A 16,669-nucleotide genomic window follows, 5' to 3' on the forward strand; every position below is an offset into this window, starting at 1 on the left:
GGTTAAGTCCAAAATCCTGTTCCTTGCATAGTGATTAAGAACTGGAGCTCTAAACTCAGGTGGCCTGAGTTCAGATCCCATACCTGCCATTTCCCAACTGTGTGACTTTGGGCAAGTTATTAAGCCACTCCGTGCCTCACTCACCCTACTTAGAAGTGGGGATGATTAGAGTGTCCATCTCAGAGATATGACCCACAGACCATATAACTCTACACAGACTATATAATTCTACATATAACTCATCACCTAATTCTACTCATGCATAACAATCTTATTCTGTTGTAAACATTGCATTCAATGTTTACAGATCCACAGGATGACCCACATTTAGCACTTAGCACACTGGAAGTGCTTAGCAGCTTGTTGTTAATATGATTCATTCTGCCCTCCCCCCGCCCCACCCCAGCTCTAAGCTAAGCACACATTTCATTGGTCTGTGCCGCTGCAGGTGCCACGAGCAAAGGCCTTGTGCAACTACCGAGGGCAGAATCCTGGTGACCTGAGGTTTAATAAAGGAGATGTCATCCTCCTCCGGAGACAGCTGGATGAGAACTGGTACCAGGGGGAGATCAACGGAGTCCATGGGTTCTTCCCAGCCAGCTCTGTGGAGGTCATCAAGCAGCTGCCCCAGCCACCCCCACTATGCCGGGCTCTCTACAATTTTGACCTACGAAATAAGGACAAGAACGACAACCAGGACTGCCTGACCTTCCTTAAGGTAAGATGCTGGGCTGCCACCAGTGCTACTAGTGAACACATAGAGACTGTGGCAGAACCTGGAGCTGTTTGCTTAATGTTTGCTTATTTTTCTAAAATTATATATATTTTATAAGTGTATCTATGTATGCATGCACATATGTGCATACATATGCCATATGTGTGTATAATTCAAACTACATAGGCATGAAATCACTAGAGAAATCTGCTAAGAGCAATTTGATAGAAATCCATAACTGTTTCTATTGCCAATACAGAAATAAGTATTTACACATTTATTCATTCACTCTATAATCACTTGGAACACCTATTCCTTGTAGGCACTGGGGATACAGCAGGAACAAGTCACAGTCCCTACCCTCAGAGTAGGGGAGAAGCAGACATGTGGACAGAAAATAGCAAACACAATTTGATAGTGGGCTTGGAAAACTACTCAAGAGTTCTTACCTCTTTATCATGTATCTGTAAGGGTATTCTTGCTGACCAAGTTTTTATCACCTAATTCTTCTCACTTACAACAGTCTGTTTTGTTGTAAACATTGCATTCGAGACACCACAACATAATTATGCCTCTATACATAAATAACTCCTCACAAGATAAATTTTCCAAGGACATTAATTACCGAAAAAATTTTTTGCCTTCATCCTTCTACTAAATTCTAGACTACTTTAACTCTCTGTGTTCAGTATTTATTATTCCTTAAACATTCACATTTTCTCATAGAAACCATAGTTGAGGTGATTTTTATTCTCCACTGCTTATGATAAATCAAATACAAAAAGTAGCATGGTTACAATGGCTCAGGAAAGGTTTTCTGTTTTGTAAAATGTTCTTATTCCACCACTACCAGAAATGAGACTTACTTAGGATTCTCTCATTCTAGACAACCTCACTGTCCCCCATATTTTGAAATACTGACCATTGTTGTCTTGTCCCCTAGGGAAGGTCATTCTGTAGCCCAAACTATAAAGTCTATGCTTCAACAACAGTTAGAGGAAGGACAGTTCAATTCCACAAGCATTTACTCAGTATTTACTTTGTGCTGAACATTAGACACTGGGCTCTAGGGATACAGCTGGAGAGGGACATAGGCAGGAAACATCATCTGTTTTGGGGGTGTTTCTTTTGCCCCCCTCTGGGAATTTTCAAACAAGGACACTAACTCTACCAGCTCATTCATTCAGGAAACCCATCCATCTGCCAAGCTATCCACTGGGGATAAAGTGATAAGTCACTGTCCCTACCTTCCAAGTAAGGAGCATAGGGAAAAGCACAGACACAAAAGGGGGAAATTATGACAAGAAACCAGAAGAGGAATTCGATCCATTCTGGAGGGACATGGGAGGCTGATCTGCGCTAGGAAACCTCGTGGTCTTTCTGAACTCAGCACACCCAAATTAAATACACAATCTTTCCCTGGTGTTTCCTAGCTCATTAAGTCTTAAGATTTATCCACACAATCACTTATTCATGCGTTCATGCATTCAAAAGTATTGATGACTCCTAAAGGGGAGCCACTGTACTGGGGACATGGACATGAGCAAAACAGACGCAGGCCCTGCACACGTGGAGTTTATGTTGTGATGGGTAGATAGGCATTAAAGAAATAATAGCCTTTAAATGGGTAATTGCAAAGTGTCACAATGACAGAAAAGTTCAGAAAAGACACAATGCAGTGAATGAGTTTAGATTGGGATTCATTTAAATTACTCAGGGGTGTGGATCAGAAGGTCAAAAAGATCAGTAGGTGACTGTTCAGGTTTAGACTGATGAACAGGGATAGATGCGGACAGGTGTCCCTAATAGGGTACACAGTGAGAAAGCCAGCGCATCCTACATTTGTTTGAAGTACAAGAACAAGCAAAATAAACATCCATGCTAGGAGTCAGGAGAGTGGTTAGCTCTCACTAGGTGATAGAAAAGGGTACAAAGGAGCCTTCTGGATACTGGCAGTGTTCTATACTCTTCGTCAGGATTTAGTGGGTTTAGTCAATGTAAAAATTCATCAAGCTTTATATCTAAAATTTATGTGCCTTATCATATTCATGTATGTATGTTTTGGAAAAGATTTTTTAAAGTAGTATGGTTATATGTACATGTATATATGTTTTATCTTCATAGAAAAGAATCTGGAGGGAAAAAGTGTTAACCATGGTATTAACAGTGGTTATACCTATATTATGGTAGAATTTTTTCTTTGTCTTGCTCATCTATATTTTTGAGTGTTTCTACAAATCTACATATGGCCTTTTGTAATGAAAAAAAAATTTAATTAAAAGTCAATTTACATTTGACCTGTTAAACATTGATAGGTTCTGAAAAGTCCCCCAAAATGAGAATGAAATAAATTCTTCTTTTTGCTAAGACATAAGTCTCTCTTCCTATGACTTCCACCTTGATTTCCCCAATAGATTAATTTAAATGAAAAGCCTAGATTCTGCTGGTGACTGAAAATTAGAAACTCTTCTAAGTTTTCTTGTTGGAGTCCATTGATGCTCCAAATTGTTTCTATTTCTCTCATGTCTTGGTGATCCTAATCCAGCCCTTAATGGAAAAAGATCATTTACCAGGAAAACTTTGTCAATAAATTACAAAAGAGCTACCTCTGGAACTCCATGCTGATGTCCACTGAGAGCTTTCAGTGGACATCACCTGCCAACTGAGGATGAACACTGACCATGAGACTTTTTCTCTTTCAGGATGACATCATCACTGTCATCAGCCGAGTGGATGAAAACTGGGCAGAAGGAAAATTGGGAGATAAAATAGGCATCTTCCCAATCTTGTTTGTTGAGGTATGTATCAAGTCTGCATCTGATTCAAACTTACTCAGAAAGGCACATGTACCACTCTGATTCCTGAGAGCAGTTTCTATTTAACCTGAGGCTTATTAAGAACTTACTAAAAACTCTAAAGAAAAGATACCAGATGATAATATCCAGTTTTGGCAAAAGTGTGGGGCAATGGATCTTTTCATTTTGGTGGTAGGAATATAAAGTGGTGCCATCTGTCATATCCAAACTCAAGTTAATATCAAGAATGTTATAAATGTGCATCTCCTTTGAGATACACATTTTTAGCAATTACACATCTGAAAGTTTATTGCAAAGTAATATTAAAACAAACATGCAGATATATATATAAAATGTGCAAAAATGTTTGCCATAGCATTGTGTATAATGGTTAAAAAAGATGGTATCTAAAAACTTAATAACCTAAAAAAAAACAACACTTAGGATTTAGTTCTTAAAAATAATGGTGATGGCCCTGGCCAGTATAGCTCAAATGGTTGGAGCATCATTCCATACACCAAAAGGTTGGGGGTTTGATTCCTGGTCAGGACACACAACTAGGTTGTTGGATCAATCTCCAGTTGGGGTGCATATGGGAGGAAAACAATTGATGCCTCTCTCTCTCTCCCCCCCTCCCTCTTCCCCTTCCTCTTTCTATAAAATCAATAAACATAGTTTTAAAAATTTTTTAAATATAATGTTGGTGGGAAAAGATACACATACTAAAAATAATGTAAGAGAATAGTGTTCAGTATCATGGAGTATTTACTATTATGGGAAAATGTTTATGATTTATCATTAAGTAAAATAAAGTGTAGTGGGTATAGTTTCAGATTTTAGGGAAAGAAAAAGTTCTGGAGAGCTATCTCACAACAGTGTGAATAGATTTAACACTGCTGAATTGTATACTTAAAAATGGTTCATGTGATAAATTTTGTTATATGTCTCTTACCATAATAAAAAGAAACAAATTAAACTGTATAAAACCAGCTTTAGAAATGTATATGTGTATATATTAATGGATCAAGGACTAACAGGAAATGTACCAAAACACTAATAGTGGTGATCACCAGATGGTGAGAGTCTAGATGATTTTCATTGTTTCTGCTGTTTTGTATTTTGCAAATCTTCTGATAGGAGCACACATCACACGTAAGCTATTTACCTGGAGTCCCTGACCTCTGTAACCTTCAGCCTCACCCAAGCTTGAAGCAGGTCCTTACACATTTATAAGAGAGGGTTCATTGGCTCAGCGCATTTAGTGGGTGCTTACCAAGCATGCATTAGCATGAAAGGTAAGCTGTGGGAAGCTATGAAAGAAGTAAAAGGCATGCTCCCTGCTCTCCAGGAGAGGGGACAGAACAGAGGTGTAAATGGAGACAAGGAGCCAGATCTTTCATTCATAAGAGCAGGTTTTGAAGTGAATAGTGTGTCCAGCTTCTACTGCTCTCTATACCCCCTCCATTCTATCAGTGCTGAAGGGATGAGAAGTGAAACAGGTGGATGGAGAAGGGGTCCAGACACCCAGGTCTTCTATGACTAATAAATTCTCCTTCCCAATGCTTTTTCTCCTACTGAGGGCCCTGCTTGGTATACCCACCCAATCCCCTCTACCTGTTCAATTTTCACTATTTCACAAGGCTCAGATAGAAACCCAGTTTCTCCGTAAAATTTCAGCAACTAGTTGAACATTCATATCTCTTCTCTGAACACCTGGTGGGTATATTACTTGGCCTTCATGGGCTAGCCTTGCACAGAACAAGCACTCCATAAAAAGTCAAATTGCTGAACAAGTGAATGAATGGAAAAATATTTTGGAGGTTGTCAGAATAACCAGGGAAAAAACTTAGAGAAGGGACCATTGTGTGACCCCATCCTAAACATATATTTAATCATTCAACTAATTTTTCAGTGAGTGCCTGCAATGTCAGGTCCTGTGCCAAGTTCTAATGATACAAGACAGACATGGGTCCCTACTTTTAGATTGTGAAGTCAGACATTAATCAAGCAGTTATAAGTGTGATGAAAGACACAAAGAATAAAGTAGAGGAAAAACTGCAAGGAGGGAGGGTATGATGTGCAACTTTTCAGGTCTAGCAGTCAGCAAATGCCTCTAAAGCCAAGATCTGACAGACGATTTGGAGCTATGTAGGTAAGGACGGAGGGAAGAGTGTTCTAGAGAATGCAGCGACATGTGCAAAAGTCCTGCAGGATGAGGAAGTATGATATACCCAAGGGACCAGAAGAATACTAGATCTGGAGCTTAGAGAGTAAGAGAGTGATGAAAAAAGGAAGCCAGGGAAATAAATGGGAGACAGATTCAGGAGCTTTGTAAACCATCCTGTCTTAATGAGGACGAGCTAGGTTATGCTATGGTAATCAATAGCCCCCAAAATCTCAGGGGCTTAACAAAGAAAAAGTTATTTCTCACCCACATTATGTACTCAACACAGAATAATGGTAGGCTCTAATCACACAAGTCATGCAGGAACCCAGACTGATGAGGCTGGGCCATCCATGGTCATACCACCTGGAGCACATTCACCTCCTAGGGTGTGTGACAGCAGAAGTGGGGAAGAGTGAGCATGTTCACCCCCTAGGGTGTGTGGCAGCAGAGTGGGGAAGAGTGAGTTGTGTATCAGCAAATGCCTCAGCTCAGAAGTGAAACTTGTCACTCCCACTCATAGCCCAAGGGCCTGAACCAGTCACATAGCCCTACCTGTCTTTAAGTCCCCTGAGTAGAGGGGAGTACATAGAATACTTGGTGAGTACAGTTGTCTTTGACATAAGGTCAAAGTTTGGGCTTAAGCCAGAAGTCAGTAGAAGCTATTGAAAGATTTTAAGAGAGGCAGTGATTCCATGAGATTTGGGTTTCTTAAAGACTGCTCTGGCTACAGTAGGAAGAATGATTTGAAGAGAGGAGAGGGAAAAAAAAAACAGAAAGAACAGTTCAGAGCTACTTCATGGCTCAGTGAGAAGGTGACTGTGGCTTAGTCCAATAGATTGGAAACAAGTGGACAGATTCAAGGACCTTTTGGAGGTGGATCCACCAGACTTGCAGGTGACAGAGTAGGGGAGAAGTGGTCAAGGATCGTGTGGCCTTTCTAATTTGTGAGCCTAAGTCAGTGGTGGAGCCATTTGCAGGGTCAGGCAATCTTGGCTGAAGAGGAACCATTACATTGACTGGGAGACAGTGGTTAAGATTTTTTCATGATAATCCATTTATTAATAATTAGAAAAATACTGCGTTTAAGTGCTGTGTATTTGAATCAGCTGCAATCTCATTATATGAAGTAAAAATGGAAAGCCATCCAAAATTATTATCTTCGATAAATATACTCATCTCCAGGTTGAAATATTTAATTTTAAAAAAATTTAAACATCTACCACAGAGCATAACTAGCAGCCCAAGCCTTCTCTGTTTCTTTCTTGTCTCACTCTTGGACAGGCTGACCTTGCCCACCCCCACCTCTTGAAGACCTGTCAGGTAGTTTACAATCCCTCTGCCTGGCATGTTCCTACCCCCATCTTCACATGCCTGGTTCCTCTTGTCATCTGTGTCTCAGCTGAAATGTCACCTTCTCAGCAGGTTTTCTTTGGTCGCCCAGTCTAAAGCAGCTACCTCCCCTTGTCATTCTCTGTCAGAGCAGAACACGTACCACTATTGGATATTTTCTTGTTTGCTTGTTTCATGTTGGCTTTGTCATTTATAAGTCACCCCCTCTGAACTTTAACTTTCTTATCTTTAAAGTAGACATGAGTCCTGGCTTGTATGGCTCAGTAGATTGAGTCCTGGCCTGCAAACCAAAGGGTCTCTGGTTGGATTCCTGATGCAAACACCAGCCCACAGTGTCCGCTTCATTATGGATGAAACAAGACATTCACACAGACTACCGAGTCCAGTGGAGGAAAAGGAACAGCATGGCTTTCCTCTCACGGGGAGCAAAAGGGGAGCAAAAGCCTCTGCCCTTGCCATGACCTGCTCTCTTTTAAGCAGATAAACTCCTTTATTGGGTTTTTCAGCACATTACATGATGGTCCTCATTTACTAGGCACAGGTTGCTTTAGGTGGTTAGCTTTTACAGAAAACAAAGGAGCCAATGCCCCTAAGCACATCACAGAAGAGGGATATTTGCAAATGAAAGGCAAAAATGGTTGAACTGGTTACACTCATCCTTGGAAGGTTTAGCATGGATTTTAGGAAGCTATTTTGCAGTAAATATTTGCCACAAATGCAGGTGAGGGAGCTCCCAGTGAAAAGCAAGACTCAAAGCAGCCTAGGCACATTGCAGGCCTGATTACCCACGGGAGAACCTATGCATGGGCGTGGGTCCTATTCATCTTTGAATGGGAGCTGGGCCCACACCATGCAGAATGGTCTCCTGCAATTCCCAGTCAGGGCACATGCCTGAGTTGTGGGCCAGGTCCCCAGTAGGAGACGCATGAGAGGCAACCACACCTTGATGTTTCTCTCCCTCTCTTTATCCCTCCCTTCCCTTCTCTCTAAAAATAAATAAATAGCCCTGGCTGATGTAGCTCAGTGGATTGAGCATGGGCTTTCAAACCAAAGGATCATGGTTCAATTTCCAGTCAGGGCACATGCCTAGGTTGCAGGCCAGTTCCCAGCAGGGGATGCACAAGAGGCAACCATACATTGATATTTCTCTCCCTCTCTCCTTCCCTTACCCTCTAAAGATACATAAATAAAATAAAATAAATAAGTTCAAAAATAAAACTAAATAAATAAAACAATTTAAAAAGTAAATAAAGTAAATGTGATAATACCCTCTCTCCTACCTGATAATTTTCCCCCCACAATATTACAAGGTTCTTGAGGCAGAAACTTCATCTGCTTTAAAATTTTCTGTCTTGGCTATTGCAGTCATCTGCACATTGTCACTGAAAAGTTTTGAAGTGGGCACATTCCTTTTTACCCCCATAGTCAAATCTCTAAATTACAATAAGACAGCCCCAGTTCTGGAGTGCATTGGTGACAATCATCATTATGTAAATATAAATTCTATTCATACGAATCCACAATTTGTTAACGTATTTCAGGTTTCTGAAAGAAATGAATGTACAGAGGGCCTTGATAGGCAGGGTATTCAAAATACAATGCAGTCAGTGATTGTGCTAGAACTACTTGGTGCTAGATTTTCAAGAATTTTGCCAGCCAGTTATTAAACCATTGGTAGATATTTACACCACAGGAATTGGTAGACTCTACAAATCAGGGTTTTGTTTGCTTGTTTTTCTGGCTTATCAGCTCACCACTAAGAGGTATAGAGCAAAAAAGAATGGTGATAAGATGGGAGCCTTTAAAGGAATTAGAAAAAGATAGTCTGAGCATAAATACTCAAGATCCTGAATGGATTTGCATTCTGGCTCAAACATTTATCAAATGTATTAACTTGAGCAACTGTATCCATGCATTATTCCACAACCACTCACAGCATCCACTCTGGAGTACAGCAGAGGAGGTAACAGTCCACTGGGGGGAGGAAAGTCATTGATTACAGGATGGGATGCTGCCATAACGGGAGAGTACGGGGCTGTAGGGATACCAAGTAGGACAAGGTGCCAACCCAGGGTGGATTGACAGGTGGCTGAAGCGGGAGGAGAGGAGTCCACTAGGTGGAAAGGGTTGGGATGTGGTGGGGAGCAGTCAGTAAAGAAAGACTTGCTCCCCAACAGGGAAGAGTATCATGGCTTATTTGTAACACTTTGGACCTCAGGAAAAGAGGAAAAGAGTAGACCCACTTTGCAAGGGAGTGGTGGGAATTTATTGATGTAGCAAAGAAACTGGAACTTATTGGTCAAAGCTGGAAGCTGACCAAGGAATGGCCAAGTGAGGTAGTGGCATCTGAACCAGCTTCAGACTAGCCCAGGTAAGACTTCGCTTCTTGTGTTAGGTCAGGAAGACTAACTTCTCATCTAACCTTTTGTCTTTTCAGCCAAACCTCACAGCAAGACACCTGCTAGAGAACAACAAAGGCCATCAGCCAACCCGTACAAAAAGCCTGTCTCTGGTGTCCACATCCTCCAGAGGCAAAGCCACCAGCACACCCACACTTCGAAGGGGACCTGGGTCTAGGAGGAAAGGGTCCGGGCAGTTCTCCATCACAACAGCCTTGAACACCCTCAACAGGATGGTCCATTCAGGACCACCAGGGCACCACATGGTAGAGATCAGCACTCCAGTGCTAATCAGCTCCAGCAACCCCTCCGTTACCATGCCGCACATGGAAAAAGCAGATGTTCTCCCTGGCTCTTCAGGACAGGTAGGAAACAAACCCCTGGGGTCAGGGCACATTGGAGTTGGACAAGTGATCCACACTGTGTTACAAGCACACTGGAAGTTTAGTACCTACTAAGCATCCACAATGCATAATAGTAATTAATGCCATATGTATTACATGTATTCACAACCTGTGAACTAGGTATTATTATTGTTATCACCACTTTACAGATGAGACTTAGAGGAGTTCAAGCCATTTTCTAGAGAGGGTTCTGGCATCAAAATTTGAAAATTTACTGTTCCATCCTCTGGCAAGGTATTAGTCATCATGCATCATGTGGAAAAGAAGAAAAAGAAATGATAGGTTATTGGGTGTTTTTAGGACCAGCTATTTGCAGGACCATGTGAAAATCAAAATTCAGCTCCCTTGCTCATAAATCATTAAGAATTTCAAGAAGGAAACAGCAGAGCATTAAACCAAGTGGAGGGCACTACTAAGCACGGAACTCTGTGTGACCACACAGGTCACACACCCATGCAGCCAGACCTGCATGTTTTCATATGGAGCATCTAATGAGAGACTATCTGCTCAGCACAATGCCAGGCACATACCAAGCACCCAAGAACCATTAGCTCTTCATACTGTTATTAATAAGCCTGGTCACTGAGTTTCAGACTGAAGGGAGATAGAGCAGAGGGTGATTGTGGCACTCCAGAAGCAGAAGTGCTCTAAGAGCTTGTGGCTATTTAGGGTGAAGGGCCCTTAAGAAGATGAAGGACTGGAGGTGTGAGGCAAAATAATTAAGAACCATGCATTGGGTATTCTGCTGAAAACATGCTCTGGAACTGTGCACGTGGCAACTCAAGAGGATAAACCTTAACTTGCACTGATGTATTTTTCTTTTAAAGCTATAAATCTTGTTTTTAAACATGAATCTCTACCTTGGGATTAAATGGCTTAATTGGACTCTAATCCCTTTTTAACAAGAAGGGAGGAAGACAAAGTCAAAGGCTCCTGAAAGACTTGGGTGATGGTCTAAAAGCAAAACAATCACCTTTTATAACCCTTCCTATCTTATACCACTGTCTGGGTCACTGAGAGGCTGGCTGTTCATGTAACTCCATCCACCATTTGCACTATGCACACACGCAAATACACTTTCCCCTCCATATACACTCTCCTCACGTTAAAGATTAATTAATTAATTATTATTATAATAAATAAATATAAAACTCCCATTCTACACACATTCAAAACACTTTTTTACAAGTACATACACACTTTGCAGCCAGTTCTCCTTCCACCACACAAATGCACACACACACCAGACCTATTGACTCACAATTAAGCCAAAGAGTGACAGAATTTTTCTGAAACTGTTCTTCATATAGAGACAGGGATATATAAAGTAGGCCTACACTCAGTAGATATAAGCTGGCTCACCCAGCTATAAGTCAACTTCTCAAAAGATTTAGCCAAGTCACTTTCCACATGTCTTTGTCATTCTTCTTCTCACTCATTTGCCTCATCCACAGAGAGGCTGTCCAGGAGGGAAGAATCCCAGTAGGATTCAAAACCATTAGTACTGTATTTTTCCAAAATGTGGCCTGTGCACATTCTACTCCTAGGGAAATACTGCATGGTGTTGATAGCCTTTTCTCCATTCTAATGGCTGTAGGTTTCAAGTATTTCTACATGTTCTCCAAGGTGTTATCAAAAATTCTTAAAATGTTCCACTTGTGAGCTACATCTAATGATGAAGGCAAAGCTGAACAAACGATAATTTCTCCTGCTTCCCTTTTCTCTAACATCCTAGAGAGCTGTGCTTGGGTCTAGCTTAGCAAGCTCCCCCTACCTACCTCATCCCAGTACCTGCACAGTGCCTAGTCCATAATGGGTGCTTAATAAAGCAAGCAATCAAGACTTTTGACTTAAATATCTGGGCAGATGGTGGTAGCATATATTTAGGAAATATTGAGGAGGAATATTTTCCGATAGAAAGATCACAGGTTGGTGTAACTTTTCAACCAATAAGCATCTGTTGAGTGTTGCAATGTGCTAGTAATGTGCTAGGTGGGCACTGGGGATCCTACTACCAAAACAACAAGAACAGTAATAATAATCTCAAACATTTATTGAAACTAATAGGATAGATGGATGGATAAGTAGATGATAGAACTAGATAGGTGATAAATAGATAGATAGATAATAGAGAGAAAGAATAATACCCTCTAATAACAAAGTGGGTTTGTTGTTTTGGTTTTTTTTTTGCTGAGTCCTGACCTCCACCCCAATCCATGGTAAGAACCCTTATAGGTGAAGTATTATCATCACTTTATAGCAAGATGATTGAGTCCCCAAAGCAAAAATTATTTGGCCCAAGTTCATGTAGTTAGTAAACAGTGAGAGTCTGGATTGACCCTCTCATTGTCTGATTTTGGAGTACAGGCTCTGTCACAACACTGTGCCCTCAACAGAGACCTCATCCAGCGACATCATTGTGTCAATGCTACTTACCATGGATCTCTGTAGCTTCCCTTTTCTTGGAATCTTCTCTTGATTCCAAGACCTTCCAACTTTCTCTTCCCCACCCATCCCTCAATAAAGGCTTTGCCTTAAGTCATTTGCACCTGGAGAAGATTTTCTTTTGTTATCACTTTGTTCTTTTATAAACTCCCAACTGTGTCTAAGCACTGTGTGTGGTACTGAAGGCACTGGAAGTATGCTCTTGCCCTTAAGGAATTCACCACCCAGCAGAGATACAGAAAATAAATGACTATAGTGGAGTTAGGCTTCCTAAGGGGAGATGAGGACCTGACAGCATCCATGCTGACTTAGGTGGTGAAGAGACTTGGAAGTTAACAACACAGAACTGTAGATTAAGAAAGTCAATCCCTTTTCATCTTCCCCTGAACCACTTGATGACATTCAGAAGTTCTCAGCTTGGTGCTTAGTCTGGCTTTAACACCTCTGCACCACTTGCTAATCTCCCAGCAGAATGAGAGAGCAAGGCATCAGACTCAAAGCTCTGGGCAAGCTTTGAGTGTGTGACAGCCCATCTCTGAATTAAATCATACTGTGTGCTTGTTATTATTTATTTGCATATTAGGAATGTTTTTCCTCCAGAGTCACACCCTTTTGTGACTGGAGGAAAGAGTCCAGGAAGTTTTTTTAAGGAAGAGAATCTCTTGAAAGTATGCCCAGGCCCCACCAACTAGGTAGGGGTGGAGAGGGAAGCTTGAAGGAGTAAGGAATTAATTTTCTGAAAACGTCTCTGAAATCATCCCAGTCTAATAGCCCCATTCCCCTCTAAGGTAAAGACAAGCCTTGAATTGTCCTTGAAGTTTTAAACACCAAAGGATAGTGAATGCTACCTTCTCATAAAGAGAAGCCTGAGCAAAGAACTTTGTTCTCCCATTGTCATTGTCTTCTCACCTGTGGGAAACCACCTGACACATCTAGGTAGAACATCAGGCAATAATCTCAAAAACGAACTTTGGACTAAAGACAAATGTTTGCTCCACAATGACTGAATTTCACCCCAAACTTCACTGCTGCTAGGTATTTCTCCTCTCCTTCTTCTGTCCCACCATTATTGGGAAGGGGAAGGAACAGCGTCACAAAAGTAAAAATAAGTAAAAAAACAAAACAAAACAAAAAAAACCTGTACTTGAAAACAATTCAGAATTAGACCTGAACATGCTGAACAAATTCGTGGGAAACTGTAGTGGAAGAGGTTAAATAGGAGAATTGGAACAAGGAAGTTGGCTTTGGGGAAGTCTGGGAGATTATGTGTGGGTCTGCCTTAGGAGGAATGACAAGGAATGCCTTAGAAGGAGAAAGAGTGCCCATCACATGGGACACAGTTTGGCAGAAGTCTTCCATCAATGCCTTTTCAGGGGAAGTCCCAATATGAAGTCCCAGAGCAGAAGCCCACCCTGGCAATTCTAAAGTTGACTTGTTCAGGATGTGGAGCCTGCTTACTCCCTGTGCCCAACACTCACAGGACAGTGAGAATTCATGTTTTCTATAACACCAGCCTTTGGTGGAGGTTCTGCTCCTTCAGTGTATGCCCCCCACCCAACCCAGGGGCTCAGCCTCTTTCTCCCCTCCTCACCCGACTGTCAATCCTTCCAACCCCCCTACTTCAGGCTGCCCCTCCCCTTGTATCCCAGATCCAGGTTAGTGGAATGGTTCTCCAACTAGAAATCCTATCATCATTCCAGAGTGCTCTCTTTTCCTCACCTCCTACATGCAGTCAGTCAGCAAGCTCATTTTTCCACCTAAATAGTTATTAGTTCTGTTCATTCCATCCCACTGCCTCAGTTTTAGTCCTCCTCTCTTGCCTAGACTATTGCTTCAGCCTCCTCCCTGGTCTCCCAGAACCTTGCTCAATCACCACACCACACCCACCCACCCCTTCAACCCCATTCATTCTTCCAGTCATGGCCTCCATAAGGATCTCTTGAAAACCCAAATCCATTCAGCTGCTTCTCTTCCCCAAACCTTCAGTGGTTCCCTACAGTCCTCAAAATCTAGAAACTAGAATAGATGACTTACAAACATTACAACTAGTATATGTATTGGTATGCCCATTTTACTAAAGAGGAAATCTTTGGAACAAAAAGATGATGCAACTCACCTGTCTCAAAGCTAGAAACATACCCAGAATTTGAGACCTTTGCTTCCCCTCAAAGTAAATTAAGGCATTCTAAACCATCCATGATATGTCTACAGTCCCCCTTCCAGCAGCCTCAGCCCCCCAATACACACCACATACAAACACCATGTGACTATGCATACACACACACACAAAATTTTATGAGCTACCCAACATTCCTAAGCACAAAATTTATAAGGCCACGTCTTTTTAATTTTTTTAATATATTTTATTGATTGTTATTATAGTTGTCCCATTTTCCCCCTTCATTCACCTCCACCCTGCACACCCTTTTCCTCCCACATTCCCCCCTTTAGTTCATGTCCATGTGTCACAAGTTCTTTAGCTTTTACATTTCCCATACTATTCTTGCCCTCCCACTGTTTGTTTTCTGCCTGCCATCTATGCTACTTATTCTCTGTACCTTCTCCCCCCTTCTCTTCCTCCCACTCCCCTGTTGCTAACCCTCCATGTGACCTCCATTTCTATGCTTCTACTCCTGATCTAGCTATCCTCTTAGATTGCTTTTGTTTTAGGTGTGGTTGTTAATAACTGTGAGTTTGCTGTCCTTTCACTATTCACATTTTTTATCTTCTTTTTTTTTTAGATAAGTCCCTTTAACATTTCATAGAATAAGGGCTTGGTGATGATGAACTCCTTGAACTTGACCTTATCTGAGAAGCACTTTATTTGCCCTTCCATTCTAAATAAAAGCTTTGCTGAATAGAGCAATCTTGGATGTAGGTCCTTGCCTTTCATGACTTGGAATACTTCTTTCCAGCCCCTTCTCACCTGCAAGGTCTCTTTTGAGAAATCAGCTGACAGTCTGATGGGAACTTCTTTGTAGGTGACTGTCCCCTTATCTCTTGCTGCTTCTAGAATTCTCTCCTTCATTCTAATCTTGGCTAATGTAATTATGATGTGCCTTGGTGTATTCCTTCTTGGGTCCAACTTCTTTGGAACTCTCTGAGCTTCCTGGATTTCCTGGAAGTCTATTTCCTTTGTCAGATTGGGGAAGTTCTCCTTTATCATTTGTTCAAATAAGTTTTCCACTTGTTGCTCTTCCTCTTCCCCTTCTGGTACCCCTATAATTCGGATGTTGGAATGTTCAAAGATGTCCTGGAGCTTCCTAAGCCTCTCCTCATTTTTTTGAATTCTTGTTTCTTCATTTTGTTCTGGTTGAGTATTTCTTTCTTCCTTCTGGTCCACTCCATTGATTTGAGCCCCAGTTTTCTTCCCATCACTATTGGTTCCCTGTGCATTTCCCTTCATTTCACATTGCCTAGACTTCACATAGTTTAGCCTTCATTGTTCATCCAATTTGTGACTAAAATCAACCAATTCTGTGAGCATTCTGATCACCAGTATTTTGAACTGTATATCTGATAGGTTGACTATCTCTTGGTCGCTTAGAAGTATTGGCTCTGGGGCTTTGAGCTGTTTTTCTGCTTGAGCCATAATGTTTTGGTCTGTTCCCATCTATTATGTATGAGGGGCAGAGCCTTAGGTGTTCACCAGGGTGGGGCAACCCAAGTTGCTGGGTTGTGAGGTTTTATGTGGGGGTGGGGTCCGAGAGGGGAAAAAGATGGCATTTTGCTCCATTCTCTGTTGCACCTCAGTCCTTTCTGCCACTTCCTCCAAGCGAACTGGGCCATTCTGGTGCTGATTCCCATGTGGGTGGGCCTGTGTACGTTCTAGGACCCTGTGGGTCTCTCCAACGAACTTTTCTGTGAGGGTTGGAGTCTCTCCCTGTGCCTCAACCTCCACAAGTGTTTTCAATTGGTGTTTTGAGGCTTTATTTCTGGGCACTAGGACCCTGGTTTGCACGATCTGTCTCTCTCCCCAATTATCTGCAAGCAAATGTGGGACCACTGCCTGGTCAGCCAGCTACAACCCCTGGCTGGGGTTGTGCATGGTGCCCCGCTTCTCAATTGCCACCTCACTGGGTCTGCCAGTTGCCATCCCATGTCCAGGGTCTGTCATCTGCTGCCTGGGTACCCAGGGTCTGCCCAGGGTAGCTTTGCCCAGCAGGTGTCAGCGCTTCCTGTGCCACAACCCCTTTCCACTCGACCACCCGACTCCACCCTGCCTACCGGTCTGGATGAATGTGTCTATTTTAACTCCTTGGTTGTCAGACTTTCATATAGTTCAATTTTCTTTCAGTTTTTGTTGTTAATTTGTTTCTGAATTGTTGTTGTCCTTATTTTGGTTGTTCAAGGAGGCACAGTGTGCCTACCTATGCCTCCATCTTGGCCAGAAG

General features: G+C 41.9%; 1 protein-coding gene across 1 annotated transcript in view; it reads left to right on the forward strand.

The window, feature by feature from the left end:
* Positions 1 to 448: 448 nt before the first annotated feature.
* SH3RF2 (SH3 domain containing ring finger 2) overlaps positions 449 to 16,669 on the forward strand; it is a gene marked incomplete at its 5' end in the record, with an annotated part of 80,967 nt that continues 64,746 nt past the window's right edge. Inside the window, 3 exons of the mRNA XM_037045925.1 lie at positions 449 to 718; positions 3,418 to 3,513; positions 9,465 to 9,791. Of these exons, the coding sequence (XP_036901820.1) occupies positions 449 to 718; positions 3,418 to 3,513; positions 9,465 to 9,791 (693 nt within the window). The remainder of the gene's footprint in view (positions 719 to 3,417; positions 3,514 to 9,464; positions 9,792 to 16,669) is intronic.

This window comes from Sturnira hondurensis, unplaced genomic scaffold (assembly GCF_014824575.4).
Source record: "Sturnira hondurensis isolate 20B ecotype Veracruz unplaced genomic scaffold, ASM1482457v3 Scaffold0004525, whole genome shotgun sequence".
NCBI lineage: Eukaryota > Metazoa > Chordata > Mammalia > Chiroptera > Phyllostomidae > Sturnira > Sturnira hondurensis.